Genomic DNA, 19926 nt, shown 5'->3' with positions numbered 1-19926 from the left:
CTTGATAAAACATACTTGATTTAAGGATTGCACGCATATGATGTTCAAAATAAACAGAGCTTTATAGATAGCTTTATTATCGAAAAACAATGTTAATTTATTCACAAATTTTAACGTTTTTTCTTCAAATTCTGATACCCAGATGGATATCCGGTTTGTCCTGCTTGTCCTGCATTTCCGTATCCCGAATTTCCATATTGATTATTTCTATTGTTATAATACTGCTGATAAGAGTATTGTTGATTCGAGTTGAAATTACTGTTGCTATTTCCATATCCTGGAGTTGGTTGACCACGGTAACCATTATTGGTGTTGTATCCATTATTATCGTTGTATCTCATATTGTTACCGTTGTTGTACCCATTATTATACCCATTATTGTTTCCATAGTTGGGTGTGGCCATTTCTCCGCCGGATCCACCAGCATAATACTGTCCGCTGACTGGCTGATTGCTGTTCGAATCGCTTGATGAACCGAACCAACTTCCAAAACCACACGATTCGCATTCACATGTTGGGTCGCTACCACTCATCACGCTACGACAGGATCCAGACGAGCAAAACTGAAAGCTTGGCTTACTATTTTTTTGTTTTGTATTGTAGGCACCACTTACTCTAACTTTACACCAAGATGTGCATAGTGGATCTGTAAATGTGGATAACAGACTGCTAGATGAACATATGGTTACAGAATTTGCTAAATCGCACAAACTCAATACGAAAGTAGCAATGATTAATTTTCTAAACATTGTAGAAGAAAACTGTTACTCATGTATGTTACCAGAGGTTTATATATACTTATTGAAACATGTGGCTAACTCTAATGTACAAAAAGAAATTTGAGATTTTTAGGTAAAGTCTGTTAAACACCTCCCACTTTTTCTCAGTTTATTTCAAATTCTTTTCCGAGTTAAACAAAAAATGTGTTGACAATCCCATTGCCTCACCAATATTTGCGCGGACACTCAGAGGGAGCCTAATTTTGTTTGCCAACTCTTTCTCAGCACCTTGAATGTGTTTCCTTTTTTTTTTTAATTCACATCTCGGACAAAGTTCAGTGACTCTGAAAATATGGTTTTGTTTGAATAATGACGTTCAACAAAACATGTTTGTGACATGGGAAACATTTGACTCGGGATTATTTTTTCGTTGGCACAAAGTAAAAGGTTACGATGCGTGAAGAGAATTTTGTGGCAGAATTGATTACGTTGGAGATTTACGTGAACCAAAAAAATACTTATATCAATTTCAAATTGGCTGTGTTCAATATTTTTCAAGTTCAGAAAGCAATAGGATGCATCATTTTTTGATTCAGTTAGGGTTTATGCAAAACCAAATTCGGAAATTTTTTTCCCGGAAAAAACCCAAAATTGTAGTGACATGCAAACATCTACCTCCTGAGAGCTATTCTGGACAAAATTAAGTCCTTAGAGAACGAACAAAGTTTCATTAAAAAAAACACATATTGGAATACAAAACACTTCTTTGTCTTGCATTCCAATATGTTTTTTTTTCATTTTTGGCATTAAAACTTGTGTTATCAGGCAATAAAAGCTTTATTAATCAATCAATACAATTTGTATGTTGGTCACATGTTGATCAGTGTACATAAAGTGTATCAGTTCCGATCAGTGTCGTATCGGTCCTGGCTTGGATATAAATCGTCCTCATTGCGTTGATTCATTGTCCAAGGCGACGACGATGTGGGGCTATTATCAAAGTTCAGACGCGATTGTTGGAAACCATCATTATCTGGGAAGATAACGTTTCCGTCGTCATCTCTATAACACTTCTCGCAAACGCAATTAGCTGTGTTTGACGTCGCTGGGTCTTCTCTGCATTGGCCTTTTCCGCATCTCTAAATAGCAATTAAAGTTGTCTAAAAATAAAAAATCGGGGGAATAAAACTCACTCGAATCCTGCACCAAACATCACAAAGAGGATCGGTGAAAAACGATCCAAACTGCCCCCAGTCGGTTCTTCGTGTTACACAAATACTTTCAGATTTTTCAGGAATCAGAAAAATGATACAGGCGGAAAGCAGCAAAAAGTTATAGTTCATTTTTGTTTTTGGCATCTCTTCCTCTATGTTTTAACCGTTATATACTGCTCTCTGTTTCAGAGTAAATAGGGAGTTAGAGTTCGCAATATCAGTTTGACCTACAGATTTTGTGACAATAGTGGCAGTGGCTCGGTCCTGACTCATCTCTTTGTTTTGCTCCACTTTTCGCGATAGGAAGTTCAATATTTAACCACTAACACTGTGATCGTTTAGCTTTTAAATTGCTCACAAGTCTCTTAAAAATAACGAAAATCGGACAAAGAGTGTTTGCGCAGCAGTACCTAGTTTACTTTAAAAAAGGGACCAGAGTTGTGAAATGGATTATTTAATTATGACAGTAAGTTAGTCATTAAAAAAGTTTTGTTGATAGGCCCACAGGAACAAATTATATATGTAATAAATGAGATTGAGTTAAAAATGGATTCTATGTGCAGCAGTTCGATATTGAAACCAAGAAACCATTTCTTGAATTCAAACTGTTTTTTCCACGCAAGAACACCTTTCGTACTGGTTCGAATCATCATGACCTGGGTTTTAATAATAAATCTTCATTTACCGTATATTCTCCATTAGTAAGGCGCCTTTATTAGTTTTGCACCTCTATTAGTTTTGCATCTAAAATCACTCATCGAAAATTAGTTTTGCACTCTCTATTAGTTCGCATCTCTAATAGTTTTGCACCCCTTCATTTGTTCCCTATTTTTAGGAATTCAAAATTTGCATTATAAAATCGTTTTACAAATCAGGAAAATTCTTACAGAGAGGTATAACAAGTCAAAATCGGCAAAATATGAGTCAACTTGGACAGTTTTTGCGTATCAGCCTTACAATTCGACCATTGTGGTTCATAAGGTGTTACTGAAATTGATGATATTTGCCATAACTTAATGGGAAGCTTGAAAAAAAACCTGTTTGAAAATTAGTTTTGCACCCTCTATTACTTTTGCACCCTCTATTAGTTTTGCATCAAATCAATCAGGTGTCCGGAAATTAGTTTTGCACGCCTTTCTAATAGAGGATATACGGTATTATTCTTATTTTAAAAAAACTTCTTCCTTTTCTAGCTCATGAAAAAAATTTTAAACTACGTTCACATAAAACAAAGATATTTATTAAGCTGCATTGTTACGTTTCACAATTTTGAAAACTTTCGAAGGGTGTGAAGTTAATGAAAGTGCAGATGATACATACGAAGATTCTGAACGGCAAAAGACAAAATATCGAAAGTCCTTAATTAGAAAAATTGCTATCATTGGATCAAGAGCGGGATATATTCCCAAAAACGCAGCGGTTTTATTTGCGGCAACACCAACATCTATTCCAAACACAGGCAACACAATTATGAGACCGACAGGAAGAAAGACAGTGGTGAATGGAAGAAGAGTCTGAAAGTTTTGATTATTTAAGAAATCAATTAGTGTAGCGGGTACTTGAGCACCGAGCGTCATCATTAATTGTCGACTCAAGTTTCTAGTTTTTGAACTCATATGAACTTCCGAATGTTTCATCTGTACAACAGCTTTGTAACCGCAGAAGAGCATCACAAAACTACATGTGCTCATTTGAAAACACATAAATCCACATGCTAACAATTGGGAATATATCCACTCGACCGGTTCTGGGCGATCGGGAGGTGTCTGAATATTTATGATTAGATAGGTAGTGGCTCATTTCATACTTTATACATCATTACTAAAAATGATGTTTCATGGGAATCTGTGAGAAAGTTATCCATCAGAACATCGCTATAATATTCTTCTCTCATTTCATCTGGTAGCATTGGGAAATATGTGGTGATGGTCCAAGCAACGAATATAAATATTGAGAGAACGAAAGTGTAACAAATGTGTTTTTCATCAAAGTAATACATTTTCTCTGGCCTAAAAAAGTATCTAGTATAAAAATCAAAATTTTCAACTAGATTATTTAAAACATACTTGCAAACTGCAATATATCTGTAAAAGAAGTGTAGAGCCAGAAGTGAAATACATAGTCCGAATGAACCACAGTAGACAGCTTCAATGAAAAAAAAAACGTATTTCAAGTTTGAATTTAAATTTGTTTTTTTTTCCAAACTTAGATACCTGTCAATGGAACACCTATCGATCTGAATAATTTCAATGGTCCATTTGAACAAACACATATTGATCTTCCTTTTGCAAATATGACCTGTAACTAATTCTCAAATTTAATTTTTTTAACGTTTTTTTTTCATTAATTTTTCAAAAATTCTCATTTTCGGGAAAACTCCAATTCCGTCAGTACTTTTTTTAGATTTTCTAGAGGAACAGTTTTGGAAAAATGGTAAATATTTTTACATTTAACTTTTATATTTTCCAACTTACCGGTAATGTTAAAACATCCACAATTGAATAGAATATTGCAAATATCGAAAATGATATCATCAGAATTTTATATCTCCCAAAACTGCTGCTTGCTTTGTGAAAGAGAAGGTGCAAAAGAAGAGCGTTTAAAACTATAGAACCAAGAAATCCAGAATATTGAAGAGATACTATGAGTTTGTCCATCGTTGCTAACAAATGATGTGCATTCCATCATTTTACAAACTATTTATTAACCACTTCAGGAAAGAAAAAAAAAACAAATTATTCGCTATTCAGTTTGTTTTTCTAGACTGTTATTGTAACTTTTATTCAATTCCTGGAAAGCTGAAATTTTGAGGTATTATACGTATTGCCTTAATCACGGGAAAACATGATTACGTGTTTGAACTATTGAAGCTTTCCGGCAAAACGACACAACTTCAAAGTTGGACTAACGTTCCTGCGCATTTTGAAAGTATAGACTTAAAATTTGTTAAAATTAACTAAAACTTGCAATTAAGAATGTTGAATCAAAAAAAGCGGTAATCCAGTTACTGCGGCACAGTACACTTTTAATCGTTGCAAAAAAATGTTTTGAGAAATTTTCAAACATTTAGCAGTTTTTGTGGTAAACTCCGGTGAGTTATATAAAAGTTGGGCGATCGTCGTTTTTCCGACGTTTACCCCACATGCGGCAGTTTCCGTTTTCATTGTAAAAAATGAAAAAAATTGTAAAAAATGAAAAAAAAAAATGAAATTTGAAACTCAGAAATAAACGGGGTCGTATGAAAGTTGTACTCACTGCAAAAACGTGAAGCATTTCTAAACAAGAAGTTCTTATATTCTTTGTTTTTTTGTGTTCAAAAACGACGTTTTCCTTTGCTCTTGAAATTCGATTTTTATCTCGAAAATTGTTGTCATTAAACTATTTTTAAATATGTTGTGATACCTTTGTGCCAGCAGTTATATCAAATAGTTTACTTTTTCAAAAATAACTTATAAAGATTATTTCTAAAATCTACACTATGATACTTCGAAATGAAAATCGAATAATTTGGTAATTTTCCCGACACGAAAGATTGTACAAATCATGAACATAGTTTATACATATACCTATATAGGTTTATATCTATATATGTATATTCACATATCGGTACCAGTGGTTGCACATTTGAATTTTACACCTTATGGCGCTTCCTAGTTTTTATATATAAATTATTTACAAACGAAAATAATTTTAAAAATTTGTTTGATATATGATCCTCAAAAGTTTATTTCAAATGTTCTATACAATAAATAATAAAGTTTAAAAGTATTATAATGCATTCATATTTGATTGGGATTTTTTAGTGTTTTCGGTAGCTGTTGATATTCTGCTGAGTTTGAGTGATTTACAGAAAACATAGTTTCTGAAGTCTTTGATTAAAAATATTGCAATAAAGGGATCTAGAGCAGGATATACTCCAATGAACGCTCCAGTTTGGTTGGCATTAGCTCCAAGCTCTATTCCAAAAGCCGGGAGAAGAATGAAACATCCGCCAGGTAGATACATTGTTATCAATGGGAGCAGCGTCTAGAAATTGTGCAATTCTTATAAATAAATGTTTTAAGTTGGAGTTTGATACCTGTATTCCGAGTGTTAAGAAAAGCTGGCGATTAAGTTCTCTAGTTTTCTTGCTCATTTGAGTTGTGCAGTTTTTCATTTGTTTCCAAGATTTGAAGCCACAAAAAATGATTATTGAGAAGCATGACGTCATAATAACACAACAAATTGCTAGGCCAAAAAGTTGAAAAAGATTCCAATGGGCTGGCGTGGTATCAGTGTCTGGTGACTTTAAAAGAAATTGAAATGCATTAGCATATATATGTAGTAATTACCTTATACATCATTGATAAGAATGAAACTTTGTGGGAGTCTATGCCGTAGCCATCCATTAAAACATCACTGAAAAATTAAATTACACATTATCAAGTTTAAATATTCTTACTAGTAATAATCCTCTTTTTCTTGGTCTGGTTTCATAAACAGAAATACATTTAATGTCCAAACGAAGAAAATCAGAAAGCACGGAGACAGGCAATATAAGATGCGGTTTCCGTCAAAGTAGAAAAGTTTGTCAGGTCTGAATTGAAAACACAATCTTATTATATTAATTGTTGAAGAAGGCAAACAGTTACCTGCAGACTGCAATGTATCGGTAGTAAAAATGAAGAGCCAATAAAGATATGCACATTCCAAATGAGGCACAGTACACAGCTAAAAGTCAGGGAAAACTTTTAAACTTTAATTTTTTCACACCTATCAATGGAAATCCAATTGATTTCTTTAAAGTAAAAGGCCCATCCGAGCAGATAGACAACGATCTCCCCTTACAGAACATAACCTGCAAAGAATGTTCAAAAAATAAATAAAATGTGATAACCCACCGGAAATGTCAAAACCTCGATCAACGAGTACATCATACCAAAAATGGAGAAAACAATCATTAGAACACGGTATTTTCCAAGTTTTTTGTTTGCTTTGAAAAACAATAAGTATAGAAGAACGACATTAATAATTTGAGCAGAAACAAATCCGCTATACTGTATGATTTGAATGACTTCCTTCACATTCATTATTCTGTAGAATGCGAATTGTTGTGTGAAATTTTTCTGCTTTTATTCGTAGACTGTTATGATTGCAAATCAATTAACAGACTATTGAAAACGTGTTTTCCCAGACAACGTTTTGGTTTTAAACGAGGGATGACAATTTTTTGTTTTGAGTTTCAGGAAGTGGGCAAAATATCAGTGATTTGTGGTGTAAGAGCATGCTTTGTGAATTTTTTTTATTGCTTAATTTCTTGTATTCAGATTTTTTTCTTATCATGGGAGTATACACAATCTGTTGAATAATTTAGTGTTTTTTTTTCAATACCAGTACCTTACAAGCATCGTTCTTGTTACAACAAAAAATTTGGTACGGGAAGAGGACCAGGAGAAAACAGTTAGAGAGTTGATTCTAAACTGATCTGACGCCATCTTGCAAAATAATTCATTTAGCATTCATTTAATTATTCAAAAGTGCGGAAAATAGGTAAAAACAGTTAAAATGAAACCATGCGGCGGAGTTGCGAAATGGCACGCCGAAAAATGCAGTTCCCGCATTCCTTGCGCGCCATCGTTGTGGATTAGAATGCAATATCCCATTATGTACCTTACCCTACAAAATATTCTGTGTTCTAAATTTTTGAACGTTTGATTTCGAAATTCATGATGTATCACAGCTGCAAAAATTGCAAGTTAGAAGAATAATTAAGCTATTTGTGTTCTGTGCAGTTTTTGTTCGAATGGCTGCATTTAGTCTAGACTTGAACATTTTTCAATGAGTGCAACAAATTTTAAATATCAAGTATTTCATGAAAAATTTATTGAATAAAATATATATTACTTCCTTGTTCTATACTTTGAAAGGCACGTACATACAAACAAAATGAGTCCCACAACCAGTTATTAATAAGTTAAACGTTTTCGTGTAATAAGTTCTGAAAAAACAATAGCTTATGCGGTAGCTTTCTTCAATTCTCCAGCAGCATCCAATGCTCTATAAACTTCGCTTGGGTTGAGATTCTCGTGAAGGTAAGAGTATTTTCCATTTTTGAAGTCTTCAACCAAATGTCCTTCTCCTCTCAACAACCATTTGGTGGTCAAAAGTCCTTCAACTCCAACTGGTCCACGAGCATGAATTCTTCCAGTAGAAATTCCAACTTCTGCTCCAAGACCAAATCTGTACCCGTCAGCAAATCTAGTGGAGGCATTATGGAATGCACACGCACTGTCTACGTGTTTCAGGAAGTGTTCGGCTGTGTTGGCTGAAAAAATAATTTTTGCATATTAATTGTTTTGTTTTTACTCGAAAAAAACAGGGCTTAGCTGCGTAATCTTAAATTTCAGTAAGCCGAACTCAAATGACTCACTGTTCTCTGTGATAATAGATTCAGTATGACCGGATCCGTAACGGATAATATGCGCAACCGCCTCTTCAACATTGTCAACAACTTCGAGCGTACACTCCAATGATCCATACTCGAATGACATGCTCTCTGCCGGTGGTGGGGCAAATTTCAGAAGAGCTGCAAGTTTTGGTCCGGCATGAAGCTTTACTCCTTCTGCCTTAAACATTGAGCACAAAGAATCAAAGAACGGCGCGGTTGCAAGATCCTTATGAATCAAAATAGTTTCAGCTGCATTGCACGCTGATGGATAATCGCATTTCGAGTCGCGAACAATTTGAATGGCCTTCTGCTCGTCACAGTCCTTGTCAATGTAAACGTGGCAAACACCTTCGGCGTGACCCAACACTGGAATTCCCTTGCTTTTTTCTTGCATTGAACGCACCAAGTCGGATGATCCTCTTGGAATGATCAAGTCGATAAGATCCTGCAAAAATGTTATGTTATGTTGTTTTGGTTCCGGATACAAATATTTACCTTGAGCTGAAGCAAATCCGCCACATCTTCTCTTGATCTGACCAAAGTAACCGCGTCCCTCATTTCAAATCCATGTGTTCCAAGAGCTTCCTGAACAAGAGCATGCAATGCTTTGTTGCTTTCTTCAGCTTCTTTTCCTCCCTTAAGAAGAAGTGCATTTCCTGAAGCCATAGCAAGTGAAGCGACTTGTGGAAGACAATCCGGGCGTGATTCGAAAATAACCATTAGGCTACCGATTGGAACAGTGACCTGCTCTAGAAATAGGCCCTCAGAAATTTTGACCTTCTTGAGAACTCTTCCAACAAGTGTCTCTGCGGAGTCGGCAATTGTATTAAGGCCAGCATGCAAGTCTTGAATCTTCTCTGGTGTCATTTTCAATCTATTCAGGAGTTGTGGATCGAGTCCAGCAGATTTGGCATTGGCAAGATCAGTTTGATTAGCTTCGATGATATATTTTTCCTTGTCAACCAGGAGAGCAGCGAGGTGGCGAACCATTGCACCACGTTCTTTGTTGGAAAGAGCAGCTAGTTGACGACCAGCGTCGCGGCCTAAAAGTAGAAAAATTGAGTGATTAAAAACATTCATAGGACTAAAGTTTTTTTAAAACCAGTATAACATACATTTCTCTGCGACCTCCTCGATTGGTGGTCCTTCATACCCCTTGGTGTTGCAGAACATGGTTCCGATCTTCTTTCCCGCCACAGCATCGGTGATAGCATCTTGCGCGAGCCCATTTGTAATAACTGTGGTAACTCCGTTGTTAAGAGCGTTTACACAGGCCGTAACCTTGCTCTCCATTCCTCCTGTTCCAAATTTGCTGTTTGCTCCAAACGTGACCCCCGAGTTTTCAGATGGAACGTATGTGTAGAGAAGTCTAGATCCTTCGAGATCTGGTGGTCCAGTATAAACTCCATTGACGTTCGATAAAATTATAAGTAGCTCTGCTTCAATTTCAGCGGAAAGCCTCGCAGCAAGTGAGTCATTGTCGGAAATATGCTAAAAGTTCAAAAAAGGTAAAAATTATTGAAAAAGAGCGTGATGTCATGCGGCAATTATACACAACAATGTAGCTCACTTAACTTCCTTCCTGGTCAACTGGACGGACGAACTCACCATATTCAACTTTGGATCTGGTGCCACTGCGTCATTTGCGTTGACAATTGGGATAATGTTGAGTGAAAGAAGGCTTTCAATTGTAGCCTGTAGATTCTTTCTTCTTTGATCATCATCGATGTCTGGCTTGGTCAATAAGACTTGTGCTACAGTAATACCGTATTGTTGGAAAAGTTGTTCATAAAGAGACATGAGTCCCGGCATTCCAGATGCTGCACACGCTCTTTTATCAGCAGTCATTCCAGATGGACCTCTACAAAATATTCTCATGGATTATACCTATTTGGAACTGGAAATTTATTAAAAATTTTAACCAGTAGAAAAAACACAAAACTAAAACTAAAAACGGCTAATATATTCAATGGGTATGGCCCGCTGAAAATGTTTTTGTAAAACAATCTATCATTTTTTAACTCACCTGAGAGTTTGTCGCATGCTCATGCTCATTACAAGTTCTTGCCGAAGTTTTTGTCTTCCGAATGCCACAGCACCTGATGACACAATAAGCATCTGTCTTCCAGACTGTTGGAGCTCGGAAACCTAAAATGTTTATTGAACATTGAAAATTATATTACCACATATGTTTGTGTGTTTTTTCTCCAAAATCTTAATCTTCTTATCAGGGTTTCACAGTTTAGGAAGTGGGAAGTAGGTATTTTCAAATTTTCATTAACCTAAATGTAAATGTTTTTCGGTAATCTTAGTATTTTTTGTTTGAATATTTATTCCTATTCTCTTTCAACGTAGTTAAGTAAAATATTCTTCCTGAATTCTATATGCGACATTCAAAATCAGGTGTTATCTGTACATTTCTAATTTTTGGACAACCCCCAATCATCAAGTAACGAAATTTTCCAACTTCACCTTAGATAAAATCAAATTCAAAAGCGTAAGTGAACCAAGGATTTGTTGTCTTTTTGCTGTTTGTGGTATTAGTTTTTTTTTGAAGAATATATTTTCTTTTTCAAATTCTTTGAATAAGAAGCTTAATTTAAAAAAAACTGACTTCCAGAAAAACGAGGCTACAGGTGAATTCCCACAATTCAGAAATTTGGAAGTAAAAATTCAAAATTCAGAGTTTTCTTGTTATGCTGGTTTGCTGATATCTCATCTGACTTGGTAATGAGTCGAAATTGAGTCAAAATTGTACTATTTTATTCAAAAATATAAGGAAAATTTGACACGATATTGTCTTGTTTTTGTAATTGCAATTTAGTATCATTTTTATTTTTTTTTCAAAGCTCATTTGTTCACATTTTTGTTGTCTTAAATTTTTTGTTCAAGTTTTTCATATTGCGTGAAATAAAAAATGTAGGTAATACTAAAAAGCATACAACTTCCCGAAATAGCATTACATAATTGGAGGCTTTTTCTTCCTCTTCTCGTTCCCAATAAACTTTCAAACTGACCTGTTCAACAATTGAAGCCAATCGTCCAAGTGCGAGACCACACTCGTCCTCACGTGTGATCACTGCACTTCCGAGCTTCACAACAACTCTTTGCGCTTTTTTCAAGTCATTTCTCGTGTTGATGAGTGGATGCTTCTGCCTTGTCTTTGTGCTGTAACTATTAATCGGAATTCGTTGCTAGGTGTACTTTCGTTGACTCGAACCCTTATCAGTTTTGATTTGGGTAGAGACAACTGTGAATCCACGAATAAATCGTTGATACCTTGACGTTATTTCATTTTCATTCAAACTCAGATTAGAAAGATGAGCGTGCGATTTAAGAACGATTCCAGTTAAAAACTAGAGATTTCTGTTTCTCAGCTCACAATTCAATAGATAACTTCTTAGCTTGAGCTACTTTTGAGTTGTTCTAAGAAATATATCTTAACATGACTACATTATACGATGTGGTATTATAGCGGAAATTCGTAATTTTGTATTCTGCTTCTAATGAATTTTCGAGATTAAAAAACGATACTGATAGTTTAGTTTCATTTTAATTCTTAAGTTTTTTGTTTTGAATAATGCTTCCTCATTCACGTTATAATATTTGTGTGGTAAATGTTTACATGTCCTTTCCTAGACCTGAAAATTTAAGATATTCTTCCGAATTTATTTATATCCGGCCAGAGTTGCCAAAATGGAAAATGTTCTTAAATTTTAAAAGTCACCCAAACCAAAACATATTTTATAAATAAATTATGTGTGTTCAACTTTAAAAAAATACTAGAGATGGGGGGGGGGGGGGGGGGAAGGGGTAACGAATGAACCTTGGATCAGCTCTTAGGCTCGGTGAAAACTATATTTTTTTCTGCGGAAAATTTTGAAAACTGGTTTCACACATATTTAGGTTTATTTTAGCCACACTCACTCACCAGTAATTTCCATTTCCAACTCCAACTGGAGTTGCTCCTACTGCTGTGATTGGGCTTACTTTCTCGTATGGTGCCAATGCTGATGATCTCGTTTTAATAAGTTCCGTCTGCAACTCCTTGTTTTTAATTTTAAAGAGGTATTGTAGTTTTACCTGTGTTGGGCGGAGAATATTAATATGCGAGTTTCTGAGTGGAAGTCGCAGACATCGAGTTGCGCGGAACATCTTGAGTTTGAGTGTCTATAAATTTGAAATAAAAAACTGAAAAGTAGGAAGTCAAAAAAAATTTTGGAAATAAAGAAATCAAGTACAATGTTTAAAGAGTTACCTGCATTTTTAAAGTATTTAAGAATCCGTTAGGCCAAAGAAAAACGTTAGTTTAGTACTACAAACGATTTCAATTCTTAATCTTAAACTCTGTTATTCACGAATTTTTATAGCTAAACTATTATGCCCTATTGCACCACATTCTGAAACAAAGACAGTTGTAAAAAATAGCGAGAGGCAGAAAAAGAAGAATTTTTACAAGCGGGGGATGACCCTAAGCGATATGGAGAAACAAACGTTGTGATTTTACTCCCCCTAGTCATCGTATATCTTCCTTCTTTCCTCCACGCAGCAATCCGGTTCCGCAGTCCGTTACCCACGTCCCCCCCCCCCCACCTCACGATTTTTAATTTCCCCGTTCAATTTGCAATTGATAATCACCAGACCTATCCTTGTAGAGGACACACGGTGAAAGTGGTGCCACGTCCTCTATTTTTTTTGAATCCTGTTCAGAGAACATGAATGGCATTCACGTGAAAAGGTTCAAGGTTCGGAATGTGGGATTGGTACAAAATGCGAAAACGTTTCGGGTACAACTGATAAGAGACAGGAGTAACTTTAGAGCCAATAAGTTAAAATTGAGAGGACTTGGTACTTAGATTGGATATTTTGTTGAATGCAATCAAAAGAATACACTTAAGTCATATTTCTCCAGACTTTGATAATTTAGAAACTGGATTATTTTTTAACTAATACCAGCGATAATTTCATCTGTTATTATCAAAAAAACTACAAGCCGAAATTTGAATTTAGCAGAGCACCTAGACCGCTGTTTTGATTTTGCATTTTACCCCTTGAATTTTACCGATTACCAGCCAATTTGAGAAAAAAAAAACGAATTTGCGCAGGGATAAATTTCATAATGCAGTTTTTTTTGCATCTGGCTAGATTTTCTACGGTGAATCTGGAAAACTGTTGCATTTTCTCAATATTATGGATAATTTATGATTGTTTTTATTTTTCCGCATATCATGTTAACACAGTCAGCTTATTTAAAAATTCACCATGCATATGTAGTGGTGGTTTTATTGTTGAAATTCTACATTATCCCATCGGCTGGTTTTTATGAAAACAGAATTTCAAGAAAAACTTCCTTAAACTAGTAGGGATTAAACATTTTGAAACAAGAGATGTTTCAATTAGTTCAAAGAATCACACCCCTCAGAAATATTATCATTTTGCACGCACTTTACATTAGGTTTCAAAATAATTTGTCTATCTGTCAGACATGACTAGAAACTGGATTGTATTTTTGTTAAAATAACACAACATTGAAAATAGACCGAATTCGAATGTTGAAGTAAAAAAAAGGAAAATAAAAAGGAAAAACTTAAAAAAAATTAAATAAATTGGATTGTGGTCAACACCATATGACTATACTAGACGAATGTGAGTTGGGTCACTCCTCAAACGCCACAATTCGTGCTTTCCGATAAGATAACAGTGTCAGGCTCAGTGTTGCTCGACTCCGCCCCTGTTGTCTGTGGTGGGCTCTCCTCTCTGTAATCTAATCTTTTCTCATGTGCACTCTTCTATTGTTCAACTTGGAACATATTGTTTTAAAATGCTTTGGAGATAGATATAAATAGATGCGGATATGAGATAAGGGATTAGAAGATGGTCGGTGATTGTTCTCATCCTAAAATTGTAAACTTTGACTAATATGTCAACTATGGTTTCTGTTGAAGTTTAATTTGAAGCCAAGCGCACAATCGCAAATATCAAAGCTCGGAAATAAGGGATGCATATTGGAAATTAGCTGCATAAAATGAAACGTAAACACTGAATTTGACATTATTTTGAGTCTTCAGTCAGAACGTTGACCACTTCAAGGAAGTTTTTGATGTTTTTTATTTCATTTTCTGTATCGGATACAATCATTCCTTCGTCTCATGATTTTTGACTTTCTACCGTTGGAGTTAATTAGCATTTTGATTCACCAATCACTGGCACCTGTGAATTGCAAAACGTCTGGTGACTGAATGAGGAACTGGTAGGCACTCGAATGAAGAATTTTGGTAGAACTCACGTAAATAAAACGGATCACCTGTACTGATTTTTGTATTTTGACAAAGGTATATAACATGGCTTAGATCTGTATAGAGTCTTATCTGAAGTTGTTGCTGGTTTTTGACGCATGGTCAAGCTTGCCTGAGTTTATTAGAAATTCTCAGATATGGTAATGTATAGTAATCGAAAGTTTCAAAAGTTTCAGTTGAGAGAATTGAGAAAATAGTTCAATAGTTCTGTTCTGTTTCAAAAATTGGATTTCTTCCAAAAAACGTATGCACATTTATGCTTTTAAGATAACACTTTTAAAATACTGCGAATAGTTTCAATTTGTGTTTATTACAGTCTCATTTGTGCAACAAAAACACCAATTGTTTTAAACTTTGAGGTAAGAATTATTAGATATTTGGAATTTATTATCGCAACAACGATTTCCCACATATTTTAATGTATATTTCGGAACTACCAGAACAGAAATCTAAGAAGACATCTAAGTTTACTTCTAGCTTGATACATACACTTTTCTTCTTTTCACTTCCTCCTTTTCTTGAGCATACCGAGTGGTCACTGTTTTACGTGCTCTTGTTATCAGTATGGTCACTCTACTCGCCTCGTACGACGACGAAACATGGGGTTAAGATAGCAATGATTTCATTGAGGCTGTTTAAATGCCGAAGGGCATGTCGCTTGAATTTTGAAAGAGCTAAACGTCACACGGCAGGTGGAATAGTTTGTTGTAAAAATATATGTAGGGGGAGGATTATAGAAAAATGGTAGCTTGTTAATAAATTATCATGTATGCTACACGATTACAAAACTTTGGTGGCGGCGACAGCTGGTGTGAAGTTTTTGGGAAATGCCTACCAACCAACTGATTAGTCTAAAACAAATGTTTTGAAAATAATATTCAGCAAGTTTCAATGAGTAAACGTTTCCATTGTTGTTTTCTGTGCCTTGATCTCGTTCCAATGATTTTTGATAGCTTTGAGTCACTTGACATTTTTTGAACCGACTATTTCCACCTGAATATTATTTTTTGGTAGATTAATCTGAATAGTCATTATAACAAGATAGACCAATAGTTAGTTTTCACATTTCGAACGCATACCGTATTATTTTTATTCTAGTGATATTTGTACTAAAAATAAAATTCGCCCATAGTTCTTGATTCAGAAATTGAGTATCGCATTGCTATCAACCGTTTTAAACACCTGTTGGCAGCGTGCCAATTGAGGGCAAATCACACAGAGTTTTAAAACTTAGATGCATAAATATAATTGAATTCTGGTAGAATTTAAAAGAATTGGTACTTGTTTATTATTTCCCCTCATTTTAATAATATTCATTTTAGTAAAACGTGATGTCCATTTTCCTTCTTTAGGCTTAGAAATGGTTATTTCCTAAGCCTAGAAATACAAAACCTCCACACGTTTTTATTTAAAAATGTATATTTTCAAAATGAGGGGAAATAATACATAAGTACCAAAAAATAGTACCAAAAAATTGTACCTAATAAGTAACATAAAAAAATATCAGATGATTTTACAAATAGTTCAAACTCATCCTTTTTGGATCAACAAATTTATCTTTCCCCTCTTTCTCTGAATGACCTAGTAAGTAAAAGTGACGTTTCAATTCACGAGTTTTGCTCTGGAATAAGAATTAGATAGTTCTGAGAAGGGCATTACCGGGTCCTTTGAGAAATTTATTTGTTGGACATTGTTCAAGCAGGTCAGAGTCACGTAGTAATTTCGTATCTGATGTTTTGAAAAACGGTGTTAACTTTACGAATCTATAGACTGGTAAGGTCTTTTTTTTATTTGCAAATTTAGCTAGAGTTCAGAAGCAGTCAATTGTAACAGGCTTTCACTAAGCCAAAAGTTTTGACATAAATTTTTTTAGAAGAACTTAAGTCAAGAAATTGTGAAACTTACTTTATGATAAAAACTTCAAATAGATTATAGATTTCCAAACTGAATATAATCTCATTAATTTTCCAACATTTCCTCCATTTTAATTTATTCACATCAATTTCAACTCATCCACCCGACTCATCATTATTTTTTTCACTATTCTTCAAATTGTGCAAAGTCTGAAAACGACCAAGTATGTTCTGTGCGTTTTTATTTTTCCTTGATTTTGAATTATCCTAATTTTCAATCAATTCTGCCTATACTATCTTTATTACAAAAAATTCAAACATTCAGTTTTTTTGTACTAGTTGATTTTGATTCACTATTTATGTATTTATGCCCATTCGGATAAAATTGTACATATGTATATAAAAATTAAAATTTAGAATTCTCAATTTTTTCGTAAAAAATATAATTTCTATTTTGCAATGTCAGACATAGCACATCACCATTAGTGGTCTTGATGCTATTTAGTCTCTTTTTTACTCTTATTCTTCTAATTTCAGCTGTAACTGTTTGGAGAAAAATTATGTATCCTTCTGTATCAATTATTGCAAGTTTTTCACTACAAAACGTTTGTTAGAAAACGTGTCCTGTAAACCTAAAACTACATCATACGAATTTACATATAACAAGCATAAATTGACTGATTTGAAGTTTGCACTTTCTGAGCAACCAAATGTTAATACTTTTTTGGTGGAGGTGGATCTAATACGATACAAAGACGATTAATTTTTCGTACTGACGTTAGAAATACTAAATGCCTACCATATTTTTGACAGGTATTTTCCAAAAATTCAACATTTTATGTTTTTTTCTGATCAAGTAACTCAATTTGATCGTTGTGAAAATCAAAACAAATACACAACGAAAATTGAGCCGATTAGTCGGATTGATTTAAAACGACAAGATTAGTTATTGTGTAGTATGTGCTATGATGTCATCATAAATGCCATATTCATTCATAAAGCAATATCGGTGCATTGAATGAAGGCAAGCACTGCTTTTGCATCTGCTTAATCTCGATTAGTTGATTTGTCTGACAAAGTGATCCTTGCAAGCTTTGAACAAACTAGAAAAAGTTTGAGGTAAAAAAAACCGTTTCAATAATAAATATAGAACAAGCCAACATTTGATTACAGTAAGTTCATGTATTGTCAAACATATCTGTGATTTTAAAGCTAACATCAAAAATTCAAAATCGCTAATGTCGTAAAGTAATAAAGATTCCAAGCTTGTTGATACCTTCAACTTCTACTAAGCTTGAATTCTGAAATTATATTTCAGTGTCAAGCTTTAAAACCGTGACTTGATTTAGTGCTTAACTAGGCTATGAGTCACATTCAAGCAGAAAGCACATGCTTTTTAATATGAACAATTAAAAATTTCCATTTTAATTTTTTATAAACAACTTTAATGTTGCATATTTTGTTGATGTCCACGTTTAATTCTAGCTCTTGACGTTTTATGGTTTTATTTTGTTCATCTTTTTAATTTTGGGTGGCATGAGTGGTCCAAGAATGAATGAGGGGGGGGGTCTACTCACTAATCAGTAAACACACACAGTTAGCTAGTTGTCCATCCCGTGTTTTTGACAGCCATTGCCAAATAGTTTTTGAACTTCAACCAAACAAGAAGATTCTAGAAATTTGGAATTCGTCAGACTCAGTTTTCATCAATCTGGTGAATTCCCAGAACAGTTTTTTTTGATGTTGTTAGGCTTTTCTTAATTTATAATAAGTTATGCGTTATCATGAGTTAAGAATCTGAAATCTGTAATTTTCAAATTGCGAAAGCTCAGCTTTTCTTTATTAAGAAGTCAAATTTTTTTCTGACACTTGAACAAAAATTCACAATTCAAAAACCGCTTCAAAAAATGTCTAGCTGAAAAATTTTTCAAACAATACATTGCACACAGTTAGGTGATTTTTTTTCCAATACTCGAACGCTAAGTACTTAGAATCCTTGGCAAATAAGTGCACTTCTTCAAATAAACTATGCTATCTTGCACAAAAAATAAACTTCCAATAGAGTGTTTATATATCAAAATACGAAAAAAGCTTTAAAAATTAATTCACATCATTTTCTAACAGTTCACAACAGCAAAGTTACAGTAACCTTACAGTAATCCAGCATCAATTATCTATTAGGGTTTGGGAGGGTGATAAGTGTACTTGAGTGACGCAAATGACTGAGAAACTGTTTTTTTTTCAGAATGTTAATCTGAAATTTATTCTACATCCTTAAAAAATCCAACAAGTTATTTTTTTTGTTTTCGTGATTTTTATAATCCCTAGTTCAAAATCGGAGTGCATAGAACAGATTTCGTTAAATTTTCTACTTTCTTAAAAACCATAGGGTTCAAAGTATGCGTTAAATTTCATGCGGCTGAAACACGGAATGTATAAATTTAACAAATATCTTCTATTCTATGTAGTCAAAAAAATTGATATCTTCAGGCAATTATTTTTGAAACATTGAAACAGACTACCAACATAGCAAAGTAAACTAGAAAACACGAAAGTCTGAATTCAAAATACAGCTGCAAAAAAAAATAATTTGCAATAGCCGAGTTATTCATTAGATCAGGGTTAAAATACACATTCAGACAAGTCGATCTAGTAATTACGTCAACTTGATCATGTTTGATAAGATGAAAAATTTAGTTTGGTGTTATTAGAATTGTATATTATTCGCAGAACGCATGTCAAAATATGATGGTTAAATTTATTTTGTCGTCATTGTTTTTTATATTCATCAAGTCTGTTTAGGTTCTTGATACACTATATTCAGTTCCCGTTTTTTCCGTCATAGATACTACATGTTCTAAGTTAGTAAGACGATAAGTCTTTTTTAAATGTTCGATGAATTTTTATGAATATTCAATTTTAAATTTTAAAACAAATACATAACTTTTTACCAGAATGTTTAGAAAACAGTTCAAAACACAAAAATGACGTGCACTAAAGTTATACGTTTTATTTCTTCAAAATGCAGCTGCGGACATCAGGAGCAAAGCTTCGTCAAAATTTACGTTCCCAATTAAGAATCAGACTATGTACTAAACCACCCAGACGGATCTATGCTACGTAGGCTCTCAATTGCAGCCAACCCTTCTCTACTTGTTTTTTTCAATAAAGCAAAAAATTGGTCTGTGAATTCGGAAACTAACCAAATTTAACTTTTTGTTTTCAATTTGTTTCCATATTTGTATTATATATACTTTGTTTTGAACCACACCTAGTTTTTTCCACTTCATGTTAATAAAGCTACGACAAAGCTTCTTGACAACCCACCACCTTTTCCGAAATGTTCCGCTCTTTGAAAAATGCATCTGGAAATCTAACACAGTTTATTGAACTCCAAATCATCTGTTTCAGTGTTTG

The 19926-nt window shown here is 34.1% G+C and overlaps 6 protein-coding genes across 8 annotated transcripts in view; 1 reads left to right on the top strand and 5 right to left on the bottom strand.

Annotated features, from left to right (window-relative positions):
* The window catches only part of nhr-27 (Nuclear hormone receptor family member nhr-27), a gene marked incomplete at both ends in the record, with an annotated part of 102695 nt that overhangs the window by 13393 nt on the left and 69376 nt on the right, over positions 1 to 19926 (top strand). The window lies entirely within an intron of this gene.
* On the bottom strand, positions 56 to 808 carry abf-6 (AntiBacterial Factor related). Its single transcript, NM_171787.4, has 2 exons — positions 615 to 808; positions 56 to 563 (listed from the first exon to the last, which is right to left on the bottom strand). The coding sequence occupies exons 1-2, from the start codon at positions 747 to 749 to the stop codon at positions 111 to 113; spliced, it is 588 nt and encodes a 195-aa protein (NP_741914.1). The 5' UTR covers positions 750 to 808; the 3' UTR covers positions 56 to 110.
* Positions 1540 to 2075, bottom strand: abf-5 (AntiBacterial Factor related). Its single transcript, NM_077735.7, has 2 exons — positions 1913 to 2075; positions 1540 to 1858 (listed from the first exon to the last, which is right to left on the bottom strand). Exons 1-2 carry the CDS (start codon positions 2060 to 2062, stop codon positions 1619 to 1621), a joined length of 390 nt encoding a protein of 129 aa, NP_510136.1. The 5' UTR covers positions 2063 to 2075; the 3' UTR covers positions 1540 to 1618.
* On the bottom strand, positions 3175 to 4590 carry str-123 (Serpentine receptor class r-10; the record flags this gene model as incomplete). Its single annotated transcript, NM_077734.1, has 6 exons — positions 3175 to 3447; positions 3493 to 3699; positions 3741 to 3942; positions 4000 to 4078; positions 4147 to 4231; positions 4408 to 4590. The coding sequence occupies 6 exons, from the start codon at positions 4588 to 4590 to the stop codon at positions 3175 to 3177; spliced, it is 1029 nt and encodes a 342-aa protein (NP_510135.1).
* On the bottom strand, positions 5670 to 7002 carry str-124 (Serpentine receptor class r-10; the record flags this gene model as incomplete). The annotated part of the gene is made up of 7 exons (NM_077733.5): positions 5670 to 5959; positions 6012 to 6218; positions 6265 to 6331; positions 6375 to 6509; positions 6565 to 6643; positions 6686 to 6770; positions 6814 to 7002. The coding sequence occupies 7 exons, from the start codon at positions 7000 to 7002 to the stop codon at positions 5702 to 5704; spliced, it is 1020 nt and encodes a 339-aa protein (NP_510134.1). The 3' UTR covers positions 5670 to 5701.
* Positions 7779 to 12532, bottom strand: alh-13 (Glutamate 5-kinase). Of its 2 annotated transcripts, none has more exons than NM_077731.7 (9): positions 12444 to 12532; positions 12292 to 12398; positions 11378 to 11534; positions 10387 to 10508; positions 9969 to 10221; positions 9476 to 9851; positions 8856 to 9403; positions 8343 to 8805; positions 7779 to 8237 (listed from the first exon to the last, which is right to left on the bottom strand). In NM_077731.7, the coding sequence occupies exons 1-9, from the start codon at positions 12513 to 12515 to the stop codon at positions 7927 to 7929; spliced, it is 2409 nt and encodes an 802-aa protein (NP_510132.2). In that variant the 5' UTR covers positions 12516 to 12532; the 3' UTR covers positions 7779 to 7926. The 2 variants fall into 2 exon arrangements, with proteins under 2 accessions (NP_510132.2, NP_510133.2); NM_077732.9 differs by having other exon boundaries at positions 7780 to 8237; positions 11378 to 11528; positions 12444 to 12530.

Source organism: Caenorhabditis elegans, chromosome X (genome assembly GCF_000002985.6).
Source record: "Caenorhabditis elegans chromosome X".
NCBI lineage: Eukaryota > Metazoa > Nematoda > Chromadorea > Rhabditida > Rhabditidae > Caenorhabditis > Caenorhabditis elegans.
This window is presented reverse-complemented; position numbering and strand designations above follow the sequence as displayed.